A 17207-nucleotide genomic window follows, 5' to 3' on the forward strand; every position below is an offset into this window, starting at 1 on the left:
CTCTGTTGAGCTGACATTTAAGCAGAGAGTTCTGGGAACTTATAAAAATGCTTTATACACATGATAGCCACAGATAACCAGCCAGCTGGCACAGTAGGGGGACTGTTCCCTTGACAGTATGCCCAGAGCCCTGTCACAATCTAAGGCTAAATCAAATGACTTCTAAAAGACCGGTAAACGCCACCTGGATGCATAGCTTCACTGATGAAAGAGAAACTGACCAAAAATAAAAACTGTAGCAGCAGAAATGGGCTTCCATTTAGGGAACAATGTTCCCTAAAACATATGTAAAATTACTCAGCAAAAGAATAAGATTGTGACAAAACCTAAATACCTAAAACTATCCAATTGGCATTTCTGAATAGTGTTTTCCCTTATGCAGTATTGATTTGGAAATGTTAAGAGAAGGTTGAGAAGTTCATGGTCCCACATTTTCCAAGCTTCCATAGGGAAACGGATAGTATAGGCTCTCAACTGCAAATGAGGGAGGTGACTAGCTAAGAGTAACTAGAGATCCTCGTGGTGATGGAACAGCCCTGTATCTTGATTGAGATGGTGGTTACATGGATCTACATGTGATAAAGCGGGATAGAACTAAACACACACACAAATAAATAAATGAATGCATTAAAACTGGTGAAATCTGAATAGGCGCTATGGATTGTTCCAATGTTAATTTCTTACTTTTGACAGTATATATTTCTGCAAGATGTTACCATTGGGAGAAACTGGGTGAAGGGTACACAGAATTTCTCCTGGTTTTATTTCTTGCAACCACATGTGAATACGATTATATCAAAAAGTAAGTTAAAAACAAGCAAACAAACAATTGAGGCATTCTGAGCCCTGAGCCTAAGCCTTAACGATGATGTAGGGCCAGTGGTTGCAAATGTTTTATGTGTCAAGGGATTCTTTAATTAAACAATAAAATCTTTTTAAATTTCTGTTATTCTGAGATGTTCTGTTTATCTCCTTAATGGACAAGAAGAATAAATCTAATTTAAAATAGTTTTACAATACATTTATTATTTTAATTAAGTCCTTACCTCCTCATGACATAATCCACATAAAACATCCCAATTCAATGTAGGGGAAAAAAAAAACCAGATTCTAAAATATTGTATTCCTTCCACAATTTCCCATTAAAATACAAACTTCTGTAGATAGAAAAGTGATCAAGAGGCAAAAAAGCTTTAAAATGCTTCTCAATGTCCAGCAACACAGCTTGAACTCCCCCGCATACTACTTGCACGCGCTGTGCACTTGGAAGCTTTAGGAAGAAAGAAGTATCTTTGCTCTGCGTCCCAAGAGCTTCGCTCCAAACCCATAGGAAGAATTCCCTTTTGTTTACCTTTGTTGTTTTGATTTATCTGAAATTTACAAAATAGGCACTGGAGGATACTGCATCACATTTAATTTTTTCACATTTATTTGTTTTTAATAATCTACACAAAATGTTATGCTTAATTGTGGAGAAATGGATTTTTGAAAACTTGCCTTTGAAGAACAGATTGGTTTATCCCAGGATGATGGCCTGGCTGCTGTCTGGATGGTGGTGGGCCGGCTCTGCAGGGACCACGGGCGGGGGGCGGGGTGTGGTCTGCAAGACTGTCTGGAAACCGCAAACCCGGGCCTGAGAAGCTGGAGAGGAAATTCCCCAGGACACATCAGAGCTCAGAGCCCTGGGGACCTGGAGAGTAGGAAAAGGGCGAACCTGACCTCAAAACTCAGGTCAAGAGCTGAGCGGGGGCAAGAATCCTCTCTCTGCCGCAAAGTGCGGTGACCCAGGGACCATCCCACCCGTGCAAGACCCCAGACAGTGAGGCTCTGGAAAGCCTGTTTCTCCTTCACCTCCTCTGCCTGACCCTTCCCTCTTTCTATGGTAGGAATGGACTAGCTGAGAAAAAATATAAAGAATATTTTAATTGTAACTTTAAAAAATTACGGATTTCCCAGCCCAAGGTATATCATTATTATTATTTTTTTAATCAATGAGAAACATTTTCCTCAAGCATTCTCTCATGCCCTTGGGCCCTTGGCCGCTGCATGGCCCATCTCCCAGGAGTCAGGTGCCAGGTGACAATGAGAATAGCTTTGACGGGTGCAGTGGTGTCTCAGAGCACAGGAAAGGACAAATTGTGCAAAGATGTGAGGTGCAGCTAAGTTAACTTGCTGCTTTTTAGCGTTCATATTTGATTCTAGATTTTTCTGTTAAGTTATGCAGAACCCAAATCCGGGTGAATGTCACTTACTTTGTAGCCTCCAGCAATAAGTCCAAACACTATCAGATACCTACTTGTGCAACCTAGGAAATTAGTATAATATTTAAGGTATCAACTCAGCTCACAGTGATCCTTTTACTGCCCCTCTTACCAGGAGTGGAAGAGCCCCTGGTAGCCTTGACTATCCCGAAATACTCCCCCACCCTTCCCATCCACCCCTGCACCCACGCAAACACATCTAATGGGTCCTGCTACTCCTTCCTGAGAATTGACAGTCTGAAATTCTGGTTCTGTCTGTTCTGTGTTTTGAACAGACACTGCAGCCCAACATGTTTTATGCCATGGGGCATAACAGAACACACATCTTCAAGGGTAGGAGTGAAGCACACGAGAGGCACATAGAGGGAAAATGTCCTCCGAGACATTCCTCCTCCAACTCCCTTTCTGAAACCCAGCCATAGCTCCAACTCGGGGGTCTATGAGACACTCCGTTTTTCTTATAATAATGTCTGCCTTTCTGGCTAATCTGGCCTGAGTCAGTTTATTTTACCTTCAGTGGAAGTGTCCTAATGAACCCTGGTAGGGTCTGCAAGGTCACAGACTGCTGATTTGCTGTCACAGTGCCTAGCATGTAGTAGGGACTCGATGAACATATATTGAATTAATGCATAAAGGATACCCTGGGCAAGCATGCCATGCGTGGGAGGAAATGTCCGGAAAGTAGCATTCCCCTGCTTTGTGGGAATGACGGAGGAATGGTGGAGCTAGTTATACAAGAGAACATACTCAGAGGAGAACTGGCAAGCGGGAGTCTATCCAAAATCCTGTAAACATCCTCTCCATATTTTGATGATTTCCCAGATTGTGAATTTACCTTCAACTGTAGAAGCCAGATCTTAACTTTTCCAGCCTCCCTTTCCACTGGAGTACAGATATTTGACTTGTGAGACACCGCTTGGAAGCCAACTCCAAGAGGAAATGGGCAGGACCTAGGGCACCCACATTGCCTGTGTGCTGGGCAGAGGCAGAGGCAGTTCTGGGGATGGACCTTCCTGACCAGGTTGGTTCTGTGAACAGATTGTGGACAATGTCTGTAAAAGCTCAGCCCAATATGTCCCTTTAGCTCTTCTAAGGACACTGTGATCTTTCTAATACCTCTTAATAAACTGACTAGAGTGGATGCAGGGAATAGAAGCTGGAGTCTTCATCATGCAGTCAGAGCTGAAAATCACGTCTGAGAGTCAAGATGAGAATCCAAGATGAAAGCAAGGAAAGTAGGAAACCAGGAGAATGATCTTTTCTTCTTTTTTAAAAAATTTTATTGGAGTATAGTTGATTTACAATGTTGTGTTACTTTCTGTTGTACAGCAAAGTGAATCAGTTATACATATAGCCACTCTTTTTTAGATTCTTTTCCCATATAGGTCATTACAGAGTATTGAGTAGAGTTCCCTGTGCTATACTGGATGGACCTAGAGATTGTCATACTGAGTGAAGTAAGTCAGACAGAGAAGGACAAATATCGTATATCACTGATATGTGGAATCTAAAGAATGATCTTTTCAAACAACCAATTTTGAGATTAATTGATTTTTCTCTATTGTTTGCCTGTTTTCTATTTCATTAATTTTCATTCCTATCTTTATTATTTACTTCTTTCTATTTTTATGAGCTTGATTTTCTGTTTTTATAGCTTCTTAAGGCAGAAGCCTACATCATTGATTTGAAACTTTCTTCTTTTCTAGTGTAAGCATTTAAAGTTATCCTCCTTCTAAGTGATACATAAACTTCATCCCACAGATTTTGATATGTTGGGTTTTCATTATCCTTTAGTTAGAAATATATTCTAAGATTTCCAGTTTGACGCATGCATTAATTAAAGTGTTTAATTTCCAAACATGTTGGGGTTTTCATATTCCTGATATCTTTCTATTGATTTTTATTTTAATTCCATGGTGGTGAAAGAACATACTCTGTATGATTTCAGTCCTGATGAACTTATCGAGGACTGTTTTATGGCCCAGGAGATGGTGTATCTTGATAAACTCATAAGCACTTGGAAAGACTGTGTGTTCTGTTCTTCTTAGGTGGAGTGTTCCAGAAACATTGATTAGGTCAAGTTGGTGGAAAGTGTTGTGTAAATCTCTGTTCTCATGATTTCTGTCTACTTTTTCTATTAAATACTGATAGAGGAATATGAAAATCAGTTTGGTAACTTTGGATTAGTCTAGTTCTCCTTTCATTTTCATCAGTTTTTAAGGTTTTCTTTTTCTTTTTAATATTCACAACCCCTTGTATCAGGTATCTATTGCTGTGTAACAAATTAGCCCCAACTTAGCTGCTCAAAACAACATGCGTTTATTATCAGGAATCTGGGTATGGCTCATCTGGGTGCTTCTGGCTCAGGTTTCTCACAAGTCTGTCATCGAAGGGTCAGCCTGGCCTGTATTCACAGTCATCTCAAGGCTCCCAGTTATCTTCCAAGCTCACTCATGTGGCTGTTGGCTGCCTCAGGTCTTTGCTGGCTCTGGGCTAGAGCCTTGACTAGGGGGCCTATCCACAGAGCTATTCATAACACGGCAGCTTTTGTCCCCCTGAGGGGACAGAGGGAGACTTTTGTAACCTAATCTTTAAGTAAAGTCATATCACTTTTGCCACATTCTGTTTATTATTATTATTATTTATTCTGTGATGTTAGACTCAGCCCATACTCAGGGGTGGGGGGTACAGAAAGCTGTGAACAACAGAATGTGGAGATCATTGGAGATCATCCTGGAGCATCCCACACACTCTTCAAGGCACTCAAAACAGAAAGAGATCTCAATATGTATACCTATGGAGACATATGTAAAAAAATATATGTACATACATATACATACATGTGTAAATATATACATATTTGGTGATACTGGATTGTCTCATGGCATCTGGAAATGCTAAGCAACCAGTCCTCAGGAGAGTGAGGCTCAAGGCAGCTATGGGGACTCTGCAGCAGGAGTTTGTCGATGGTCCTATGTAAGCTCTCGTCATTTACATAACTCAGAATTCATCCTCCATGTTCATATTTCTTAGTCATAAATTTCAAGAGAATCTGATTGGACCAGCCTGGGATAGGAGTTCATAGCCAATCAACTATGGCAGGGAAACAAGATCATGGAGGATAAAACCCATGACCAGAGGTCCACCCCTGTGGGCAAGGGAGCAGTGCTCATAGAGGGAGTATGGGTTATATGCCAGGTATCACCCTGGTGATGCTCACAGGTAGTGCTTCCGTCAGAATACGTTGGCAGTGGCTGAAGCCGAGAGTGGACTGGCTCAGGGGAGAAGATCTACCTGAAGACCAGGGGTCTTAGGGGGCAGAGGAACATTCATAGTAGCCCTTGTGTCCTACCCATGGTCTTTGTGTGGCCCAGGCTCAGGCCCCACACCTTTCTGTACGCCTCAAAGAGATCAAAGGTCTCTGTGCACCCTGTTAATGACCAAAGGAACTTTGGTGTCCTGCCAGGGTCACAGAGTAACCTAAGAAGAGGAGTTTGGCTCAGGGTTGGACTCAAGTCTTAGGTGTTGGACTGTGCCAGCAACTGTGGCCTCAGGAGGCTCTGAGCACTCGGCCTCCTCAGCAGGCAAGAGGAAGTGGTTCTGTGGTCCCACCAGATGTTTCAAGGCATGGGCATTATCTCCTGCCACCCTGGGCTAAGTTTGGTTGTTTCAAATATTTGGCAAGTATAAAAATTCTTTGGATGAAATATGACCCAGGGCTTGATGACTTGGTGTCTCTGGTCAGGCCCCACTGGCACAAGTGATGGTCTAGGATTCCTTCTTAGCCATATATAGAGAAGCTAGATCTGGGGCTGAAGCAGCTGAAAGCCTATTATTGCTTTTTTTTTTAAAGAGAAAATTCCAAGCATACCTAAAAGTAGAGAGACTGGCATAATGAACCCCTGCACCAATCACCCAGCTGCAACTGATCAATTCATGACTAATCTTTCCTCTATAACCCTACGCACTGCCTCCATTTACCCTGTAGATTATTTTGAAGCAAATTCCATCATATAATTTCATTCATAAATATTTCAGGATGTATGTCTAAAAGATAAATTCTCATTTTAAAAAATCAATAACCATTATCACATCTAAGATAATTAAAAATTCTTCATCAAAAATCCAGCCAGTATTCCAATAGTCCCTTTTATTGCCTTTTTAATGTACAAACTCTAAAAATTAAAATTGGAATCCCCCCAACTGCTTTTAAAAGCATTCATTGGTGATAATATTCACAATAAAATATATTAAACCATGAAACAAAACAAAAAAAAGCATAAATGATAAAAAGTTTAAGTTGTTCTTTACAATGTGATAAATCATGAGAAACTGAAACCAGTTTCCATCATCTTTTTTCAGGCTGCTGCTTCTTATTTTCCAAGAAGGAAAGAAAAAAAGGTTAAAGCCTGAAGTTGTCATTAGGGCTATTAGATCATCCCACCCTCTCTCCTTCCAGCCACAGGAGAGATTACAGTTCCTCAGTCCCTTAAAGTGAGGTGTGGCCACATGACTTGTTCTTACCAAAAGTTGTGAGTGGAAGTGATGAAATGTCAGTTCTCATCAGATAATTTAATTTCCATTACAAGCCCCTCTGAAGCATTCTTTTCACCGTGCTATAGTGAGTGACTCAGGTTACTCCATCACCTGGGGTCCTGGAGGAACAGGTAGCAGATGAGAGAAACAAATTTGTTGTTTGAAGTCACTGAGAGTTTGAGGTTGTATGTTATCAAGGCATAACCTGGCCTACCTTGACTCATGCAAAGTGTTTAGGCTTGAGCAGGTGATTTCAGGGAAGGTCAAGCAATGGCTAATAACCTTTTAGCGAGAACCCTCTTGAGGGACCATTGGATTCACCTCTTATGATTTTACTGAATTGATCTGTGCTGTCGTTTAGGTAGAGCAGTGGAATCTTAATTCTTCGGGCTTTGACATTATTATAAGCGCAATACAATAATTAAAAGAGCACCCTGACAAATAAAACACCTTAGATGTATAAAATATTAAATGGACCTGAAGTTGAAACAAAAGATGAAACCCTGGCCTGGAGCGTCATGCCTCTGCCCTTCCGTTACCTTGGACAGCTCCCTTCATTTCTGGGCCTCGGTTTCCTGTTCTGTAATGATAATCATTATTACAAAAGTGACACTACTGGGCATCTTACACAGGCTAGATAGTTCCGTGGAACTTAATTTAATCCTTACAACTAGCTTTCAGTAGTTAATTTTTTGTACCATTTTTAAAAACACAAAACTGGAAACATATTTAGAGAGGCTGCATAATTGCCCAACAATAGCTGCACATGGAGGGGGTACTTCCAAAGCCATCCTCAACTAAAGGTTTAAGGTCCATTTCTTGTTCTAAAATACTGTGTATTTTTTGGTGTAAGGCTATTCACAACTAGTAAAACCACATTGTCAAAAAGAGAATAATGTTTTCTCCAACAAAAAGAATCGTTCTTTTATTTGCAATCATATTTTCCATCGTGTGACAGAGCACATACTTTATGAAGATCAAGGACTCTGCTATTAATATTCCCTGGCCTGTGCACTATCAAAGGGATTCAAAGCATCAAACCTTTATGATAGAATTCAGATGCTAACCATAATGTAGACTAACTCTGAAACACAAATATTCCCCCTGAGAGCTTGCGCAGACTTTCTTTCCTTTTTTTTATTTCTTTCTTTCCTTCTTTCCTTTCTTTCTTTCTTCCTCCCTTCCTTTCTTTCTTTTTTTTGTAAATTCTTTTCTTTTTTTATTGAAGTATAGTTGTTTACAATGTGTTAGTTTCAGGTGTACAGCAAAGTGATTCAGTTATACATATATATATATCTACTTTTTCAGATTCTTTTCCCTTATAGGTTATTACAAAATATTGAGTATAGTTCCCTGTGCTATTCAGTAGGTCCTTGTTGGTTATTTATTTTATATATAGTAGTGTGTATATGTTAATTCCAAACTCCTAATTTTTTCCTCCCCCCCTTCTCCTTTGGTAACCATAAGTTTGTTTTCTATGTCTGTAAGTCTATTTCTGTTTTGTATATAAGTTCTTTTGTATCATTTTTTTTAGATTCCACATATAAGTGATATCATATGATATTTGTCTTTCTCTGACACAGACTATTTCTTTGCTGACACCTTTCTTTTCAGAATAATTCAAAGACTTGTTAACTCATGGTCATAAAGACATTTTGCCAGACACGTTGTATGGTTTTACAATACCAGACTTACAACACCAAATTTAACTTGTGGTTAAAATATTGGAAATTAAAGTAATGATGTTTAGAGAAGGTAGAATTCACTTTATGGAAAACACTGCTTAGGCATGTGTGTCTGTGTGTGTGTGTGTCTGTGTGTGTGTCTGTGTGTGTGTGTGTTACAGCTATGATATCTGCTCTCAGACCGCCACTACCAGCTCCATACATAATGGCCAATTCTTGATTCCCCATTTAGGGAACTCACACTAGACTTGGCAGAGAGAATTGTGTCTCTCCTTCTGCATCTTCATCTCAGCTAATGTTATTATTTTACTGTCATACATTAATGTTTTAATTTTGTTTTTCATCATTTCTGGTCTCCATCTGAGCATCTTAAATATATTGGTCCTCATCTTAACTGAATATTCCTGAAATCTTTACAGTTAGGTTAAATAATAGGGAGAGGTAGGAACACCAAAGTCTGTCAATACATTGTTCAATGTCATTACCCCGCCTCCCAGTGGCTTTCCAAGGCTGCTAATTAACACCCGACCATGATATCTTAAGTACAGGTGAATGATTACTGAAGTAGGTTTCTTTAATAATGGTGTTCAGGAAAGTTCAGAAAGTCAGGGCAGCCTAAAATTCCATATCAAAGTTCTTATTGAGTATGAGAGAGGACAATGGTACAGGAGGTGAGAGGAACAGGGAAAATACTGGAGGTACCCTCTGTCCTCAAGAATATTATTTTCCTCCTTTGAATGGAAAGACCACCAAACCACATGAAACAGCTCAAAAAGTTATAGGATTAACAGTTAGGTACTGGAGTCTGTTGAGACTTTGAAACGGCAGGCTGAAATTTTGGTTTATTTCCAACTAGGCTGTTTGCCATGGAAATGTTTTTTGAGAATGCTAGAAAGACTAACATAGGCTTGTAAAATGTGTCAGTTAGCTTGGAAGGAAAATGTTGAACAAAACCATAGTTAATTCTAGCATTTAATGCAAAATGCGTATTCGTAGAGGTGTAAATGTGGTAGCAGTTACAGTCATCGATGAGGCCTTAGTTCAAGTAAATTTGGAAACTGCAAAGGCATCTAGTTTTCTTGGAATATCTGAGTAAAAAGCTTCTAATACCTTTAGGTATTAGGCCACACGGATGAAATCCACATAAATAGTGGGCTCAACCCACCATCTCCCAAAGCTACTATCCTCATCCTGCAGCATGAACCTTTCTGGGGTTTATCTGCCTTACCCTAGGCTACAGCAATTTACCTAATAATTGAACAGACTTAAACCTGGGGCTTCATGAATTGATTTTTTTTCTTTTTAAGAATAATGCCATGGAAAACCTACCAAGGAATAAGGCATGCAGCAGACAAAATGAGCAGATTACTCTGTGTATTAAAGAAGATTGTCAGTATGCTACATTTCTTCTTATTCCCTTATTGCTGTGGGCTTTATTCATACTCTGAACTAGATGAAAGATAACTGAAAACAAAGGGAAAACAGTAGAAGTTGCAAAGGCTGGATAAATAAAGATATTGGTGGAACCCAGAGTTGCCTTCATTTAATTCTCCTCCTCATCTCTCCTTTGGTTCACTCCCTCCTATTACATTTTGTACCTATCTATCTTATCCACTAAGACTTTAAGTTCCCTTGAGGGAAAGGACTATGTCTTACCCATCTTTATCTTTTGGAATTATTCATTCATTCATCCATACATCAGTCATTCCATAAGTGTTACTGAGAGCCTAATATATTCCAGAAGCTTGGGATACATCAGTGAACAAAACAGATGGAGGTGAAAGACAGATCAAGACAACACATAATGAATAAGTAAATTAAATAGTATTATAGAGAGTGATAAATTTTATGGAAAAAGAAAAAATGAGCACAGGGTGAGGAGGATTGGGACTTGGGGTTGGATATATTATTAAACTGCAGTATTAACAATGGTGATCAGAGTATGCTTCGCTAAGAAGGTGATGACAGAGCTAAGACTGAAAGGAGGTGAGAAAGTGAGCCAAGCAGGGAACTGGGGGAGGAGAAAGCACTTCAGACAGAGGGAAGAGCTGGGACATAGGCCCTGGAGAAGAAGCATCCCTGGTATGTTTGAGGAACACAATGGAGGTGAGTTCAGCTGAAATTAACTGACCCCAGGGGAGTGCAGTAGAAATGGAAGTCAAAGTTCATGGGGGGCCAGATTGTGTAGAGCCACGTGGGCCAGCAGAAGACCTTTGGTTTTTACCCTGAGATGGGAGCCACTGCAGGAGGGACGCGAGGTATCTTATGTTTTAAATGGTCATTCTGCTGCTGTGTGGACAATAGACTATAAACATGCAAATTTATGTCAAAAAAGAAAGCAAATACCACCAGAACTTAAAAAAATAAAATCAAAGCTGAGTTTATATACTTGTCAGGCAAGGAAACACATCAGTGAAAAAGTTTACTAATTCATGAATTGGGAAAAGTCAGGGTTTTTTAAGTGCTAGAAAGAGGAAAGGGGGGTTCATGGGGGTGATGCTAATCTAAGATTGAAAACCAGCACTCTCATAGGAAAGAACAGTGCTGGATCAAACAGGGAACTTTGTTCACTGGGCAGAAACAAGTCTTCAGTTAGGTCTAATAAGGGTCTGGCCTAGGGGTCACTCAAAGTTCACAGTCCTTTATCAGCTTCAGTTGGTTTGAACCAGTTGCGGTAATAACATAGCATCCCATTTTGATATCTCCTAGGCAAGGGCTATAAGTGGAAAATTTTCCTTTTACAGTTGGGCACAGAGAAACCTGTTAGGAAGTTCTTGCAGAAATCCAGGCAGAAGATGATGGGGCTCATCCCAGAGTATACCATGGAGGTGATGAGAAACAGCAACTGATGGTTGGAGTTGCCCTGGAGACAGGAAAAGCTGTGGGTGGAAACGGTTTGGGGAGCAGATTAGGAGTTCATGTGAGTTTAAGATGTCAAATAGATGCAGCAACAGGGACAGTGAGGTCTGGCTGGTGACATAAAGTTGAGACTTGAAAAAGAGTATAGATGGTGTCAAATACCAGGAGCCCATGTGCAGTCAACCACTGAGCCAGTGAGATGGAGCCCTGGGGACTCCAACAGTATTTTCCCCTCCAGGTCCCAAATTTTAATTCATATATATTTTTATTGCAATGAAAGTATTCTTGTAAGCCTCCTTAGATATTTTGTGGAATGAAGTGGGAGTATAAATCAATGATCATTGCAACTTTCACTGTGCCTCATATGGTGTTTTAATTTCCCCCAATTTATTAGATATCATTATACAGATAAGGAAACTGAGGCCAGAATAGTTGAGTAGTTTGCCTAGCATCATGTAGCTAATAAAGGCTGGGCTGGGATTTAAGCCCAAGTTCACCTGAGTCCCTTTTAACTCTGCTTCCGATAGTTTACTAATCTGGGTAGAGAACAAAGTTGACTAGAAGGTGAGGAGTCCCAACTGTTTGTAGTTCTGGCATGTTCCAACTTAGTGCAATAGTCTTTAAACTTGAGCATGTATCAGAATCACCCAATGGCTTGTTAAAAGACAGACTGCAGGACCTCAACCCAGAGTTTCTGATTCCACATGGCCGGGATGTGGTCTGCTAATGTGCATGTCTGATAAGTTCCCAGGTGATGCTGGCGCTGCTGGTCTGGGGACGACACTGTGAGAAGCACAGGTTTAGCCGCTTTTCGCTGATTCTGCCAGTGAAATAGCCTGCCAAATGCCCAGGTCTCTCTAATTCCCCAAAGGGGATTAGAGGGGTGTCTGCTGCTAATTGGAACTTCAGAAGGGTCCTTGGTGATAATTCCTTCGCTTTTTTTTTTTTCTTTTTTTTGGCCGCACTGTGCAGCTCGCGAAATCTTAATTCCCTGACCAGGGATCGAACCCGGGCCCCGGCAGTGGAAGCTCGGAGTCTTAACCACTGGACTGCCAGGGAATTCCCAGTTCCTTCAGTTTTAACGTAGTTCTCTCCTTCCCAAGGCACATGGCTGTTGGGGGAGAGGGGATGATGGGGTGATGGCGGTTCAACTCCAGGTGCTCTCCAACACAGTTTACCAAGCTGTCCAGTAAGTTCTTCTTTTATTATTATTCTCTCAGCAGTCTCTTTGCCCTTTCCTGGGAACAAACTTCCATCATCACCCTTGTGACTCCCAACATCCATCAGGCACAGGGGGGGTACAGGTATGGTGGGCCCTAAATGCTTACACAGCTATTGGGGGTGGGGGGCTTAAAGAACAAGAATACAAACTTATAAACACACAATTAGATGCAGGGCCTTGGAAGAAACTTGTGCAAGAGAGGGGCCCTAAAGCTTAAGCTTCATTAGCTTCATGAGAAATCAGCCTCTGATCAAACAGGTCTGTATATGTCTAAGCTCCAATTATAGCCATATGCTTAGTTCCCATGGGGCTCTTGAGCCTCAGGCTAATCAGAGGATGTGGTCGATTCCTGTGTAAGAGAACCTGAGCATTTCATGGTTGAAGAGGCTTGTCTGCCCTGAACCTGGTAGTCGGTGAAGGGCTGCTGAGTCCTTGTGCCGCACATTGAAGGTAAGTTTTGACCCAGCTAAGGCACTCAGTTACTCATCCTTGGGCTTGATTTCTTAGGTGAGTTAAAAGCCTTCCAGATACAAACATGGAAAAGCCAACTTAGAGATAATACTAATTATTCCTATTTAATTATATCGAGAACAAAATTCGATTAAATTCTGACTCTAATATTCAGAAAAGTAAAAGTGCTTTTCAAAAATCAGGGTAAGGCTATTAAAATATAAAGTGCTTGCTTGACAAAGAAGACTACTGCATAGGCTAGCACTTTGAGTTTCTTTTGTAAGTCTTCCTGAAATTTTATTTTCCCATGTAGTTTGTTCCAAGACCTATTAGGGGTGGACTTGGCCTTCATACGAGGATTCACTCAACAAATCCTCCTAAGCATAAGCAAACGGCTCTGTAGTTAGGGGAAGTTACTAAGATAGTTACTAAATTAGGAATTAGGGGAAGTTACTAATTGATTAAAGAGAGAGTTTGTAGCGAACAGCCACGCCCACGAAGAACCTTGACCTAAGATGAAAAGGGCATCTAAGAGGCATGAGGTGGCTTCCTGAAGGAAGAGAGACCGCATTTGTGTTGAGCCTTGAAGGAAATATGTGAATAAAATGTCTTAAGAATTATTCCAAGACGGAGAAAGCCAGCATGAACATTGGACGCTGTTCTGAAGAACAGTCTGCCCTCTGCCTCCAGGGACACTGCTGCTTTACACACACACACACACACACACCCCAAAGGGCTTTCCCGCAGCAAAGTGGGCACAATCCAAGGGCAGGAGGATTCCATTAAGCGTTCCTGGGTTTTATGTCTTGAAGGCTACAAAGATGAATAGAGCAGGTCCGCGTCCCCAAGGCAGCGCCACCAGGAACTCAATCAGGCCGTGGGTATTCTCGAAGCGGCTGCGAGGCGGAGGTGCGGCCAGGAGGAGTCACTGGAATGGATTTTCCGCGCTGGGCCTCGAGGTCTGGACGCGCACTCAGTCCTCTAGAAGGCTCTCGCATTGCAGTACCAGGGATGCAGGGCTTCGTCCCCTGCTCACAGCAGCGTCCCAGCCTGCCCCAGCGCCCCGCAGCCCCTCCCCGGCCCCGCCCCCGTACCAGGGCGGCTGCGCGTCCAGGCCTCCCGGTCCTCACGTGATCGCCGTCACTGCCTCCGCGAAGCCTGAGCCGCCATCATAAGTCCTGGCGGCTGGGCCCTGGCCTGCCTCCCTCCTCCTCCTCCCCGGCGGGCCAGCGGTGACGGGTTGGGGGGGTGCTGCCCTCGTCCCGCCTGGCCACTGAAGCCGAGGGCCTCCGAGGGCGGGACGAGGAGTTCCGACCCACGGACCCCGGGGCGGGCAGACAGACGGGCGGGCCGCCCAGGTGACGACACGACGGGGGCGGTGCCCAGGGCTGCGCCCCGCCCCTCGCAGGCCAGCGCCCAGAGCCCGCGGCCCGTGCCCGTTTCCAGTATGGCCGCCTGCTGTGCTTGACCCGCGGCCTCTCCGCTTCGACTCTCCGTAAGCGATGCCGAGGCCGAGGCCGTGAGTGACACTCTCGCTCACACGCACGCACGGACCCAGACCCACGCCCGGAGCCCGAGCCCTGGGCCCGGAACCGCTCTCGCCCCCGGCGCCGCGGCCAGAGCCCGGACCACGGCTCCCGCGCCGCCGCCGCCGACTAGCCGAGAAGGACCGCGCCGGATCTCGAGCGCGGCGGCCCGCGGCCGGCAGGGATGGGGAAGCGGGCCGGAGGAGGAGCAGCAGGAGCCGCCGCCGCCTCCTCCACGTCCCCCGGGGCCGGTCTGGAGCCCGCGGCCAGCCGCGGCGGGGGCCCGCGGAGCGCGGCCGCCGGCTTCCTGGGAGCGCTGCACCTGGTGATGACCCTCGTCGTGGCCGCGGCGCGGGCCGAGAAGGAAGGTGGGTGTCAGCCGGCCGGCATCTCCCGGGCCCGGCCCCGCGGCTGTCACCGCGCCCTCGCGGAGGCCGCTGCCGGGCTGCGACCGGGGAGGAAGGGCTGCGGCTCTGGGCTCGGAGGGCGGCCGAGCGCGGGGCTCGGTCCGGCGCGAAGTTGCTCGGTCGAGTCCCGTCCCGAGCCGGGAACTTGCGGTTCGGATGCCAACTCGCGGCGTTGGCCGCACGGAGTTGCTCTTGTTCTCCGTGATTCCTTCCCCTCGTCTTCCCTCTTGTCTCCTGTCACTGCCATTTCAAAACTTCCTGAGTTCTCATATATTATTGCCACTTGGCTCACTAGGTAGGAGGGGCATATTTTTAGACTTGATTGCTGTTAATAGGCAAATTTGAGGACACTTTTTTTTTGGTTGCGGTTTTAATAGCGGCGTGCGAACAGAGCTCACTTTAAAATGTAAAAATAGCGAGACTGGTGGAGAGGCTTCAAGATAGCTTACCGAATTTTACTTTGCATTTGTTCAAACATTTTGTGGGGAGGAATCTTGTTTTTTCAGCTTCCCTTTTCAGTATCGCTTTGCAGTATTGATGATTGTTTAGCTAACAATTCTGTCTTTCTGTAGCACAATTCTGCTTAGCTCTCTATTAAGCTATTGAAAGTCTGTTTATATTTTTTACCTGTTTTAAGATACCTAATTGGGTGTCATTGTCTTTAATGTGAAAGACTTTAAAAACCAATGTCAAGTTTCTAGTTTGCAAACCTTTATCTATAATTTACAGTTAAGGGCTGACCCCTATTTTTAAAACTCTCGTTAGTATTGTATGACTGTAACACCGGTACTTTTACAGGGTTAAAAATCATTTTGTAACCGAGAAGACCAGATCTGTAATTTTGTCATTACTACGTGTTTTTGAGCCTGGGGAAATGAGTGACCACAGAGCCTTCATGAAGAAATCACTAAAAGTGAATGGTTTCTAAAAACCTAAGCAAAACTTGTTAGTTTAGCTTCTGTTTCACACTAAACTGCCACTGAAAGAAAATAATTTCTTGCCACAATGACTTTAGGGTTGATGTTCTTTCTACTTTACGACTAAAGTCACTTGCTTTTTATTGTTACTGAGGGCAACAGCAAAGCAAACCAAATTAATGTTAAAGTGCAATGTGTTTCAGTTTACTGTTTATTTTTTGGCTCAAAACAGTACATTCTCTCACTTAACTCTAAACAACCTTAGTCTGGGTTAACATAGGTGGAAGTTATTCAGAGAATTGCCATCTGTAGAAAGGATTAATTGACAGAGGCAAGATTATTTCCTGAATAAAATATTGCTGCTTTAGGACTAGTCAGACCTGGGGTTGTCATAGTTAATCTTTGGTTACAGATCTGCAGTTGGTTCTTGTGTGGCCATGGTGCCCAGCACAGCCTGGCATGTAGTTGGTGTCCAATAAGTCTGAAATAGTACAATAAGTTAACATCTCCTTGAGTTTAAAGTAGTACTTGGCAGGTATTGTGTCCTGCTTTTTCTCTGCCTTTGCTTACCTTGCACAGTGCCAGGCACACAGTAGGCATTTAACATTTGTTTGAGTGAGTGATTATATTCATGGGTCATTAGCACAGGGAAATAAAATGATTGAGTCTAGTAAAACATTAAGTTTGTATTGTCATTCTGCTGCTTATTTTTCCAACAGCCATTTTATGTGCTAATTCTCGGTGTATAGTTAAGTAAACAGATCCCTTGTTTGAGAAATGTCAGCCTAGGTTATATTTGCTAATTTCTCTTTTGTATAGTTTATAAGTTTTAGTACACCTCTTCTAATACCCATAAATGTAAGCGTTAGGGGAGGAGAATACCTGCCAGGGTGTACAAGGATGAAAAGATGTGGTCGAATCAGCCAGAGGTCCTGGCAGAATCAGACACCTTTTGTGGCCCATGTTTTGTCTGGATGAACAATTTGGATGGAGAAATTAGCTATTCAAGGTATTGATGGTAATTATACTAATATAGAACACAGGACTCTGCCCATCATAAATGGATCTGGCTCTAATCAAATATTCCATGAAGGTAGCTCCAAAAATGGCCAGTGCTTTCAGCCTCCTTGCTGATCAGATTCTAGTAGTTTTTGTTTGAGTAGAAGTGAGACTGATTTTCTTACATGAATGTGATACCGCAAATTTGGCACCATTCACCCCCCAAAGGATGCTGTTGGGTTTTTTTCCAGAAAATCTGGGCAGATTTCTGAAGGTAGCTGAGTTCACTTTGTCCATTTACATCCTGAGGACTTTTTGTGTTTATTTTGGCAGTATAAACCATCA

General features: G+C 43.0%; 1 protein-coding gene across 7 annotated transcripts in view; it reads left to right on the plus strand.

The window, feature by feature from the left end:
* TMEM131 (transmembrane protein 131) overlaps positions 1-17207 on the plus strand; it is a 276973-nt gene that overhangs the window by 72175 nt on the left and 187591 nt on the right. The window contains exon 1 of one of the 7 annotated variants that reach the window (XM_059943531.1): positions 14313-14907. The exons of 3 other annotated variants lie outside the window; for them this stretch is intronic. In XM_059943531.1, coding sequence (XP_059799514.1) covers positions 14724-14907 — 184 coding nt within the window. In that variant the 5' untranslated portion in view covers positions 14313-14723. Of the gene's footprint in view, positions 1-14312; positions 14908-17207 lie in introns of those variants that run through there. 3 more of the 7 variants (XM_059943532.1, XM_059943533.1, XM_059943538.1) reach the window with 3 other exon arrangements.

Source organism: Balaenoptera ricei, chromosome 13 (assembly GCF_028023285.1).
Source record: "Balaenoptera ricei isolate mBalRic1 chromosome 13, mBalRic1.hap2, whole genome shotgun sequence".
NCBI classification, from domain to species: Eukaryota; Metazoa; Chordata; class Mammalia; order Artiodactyla; family Balaenopteridae; genus Balaenoptera; species Balaenoptera ricei.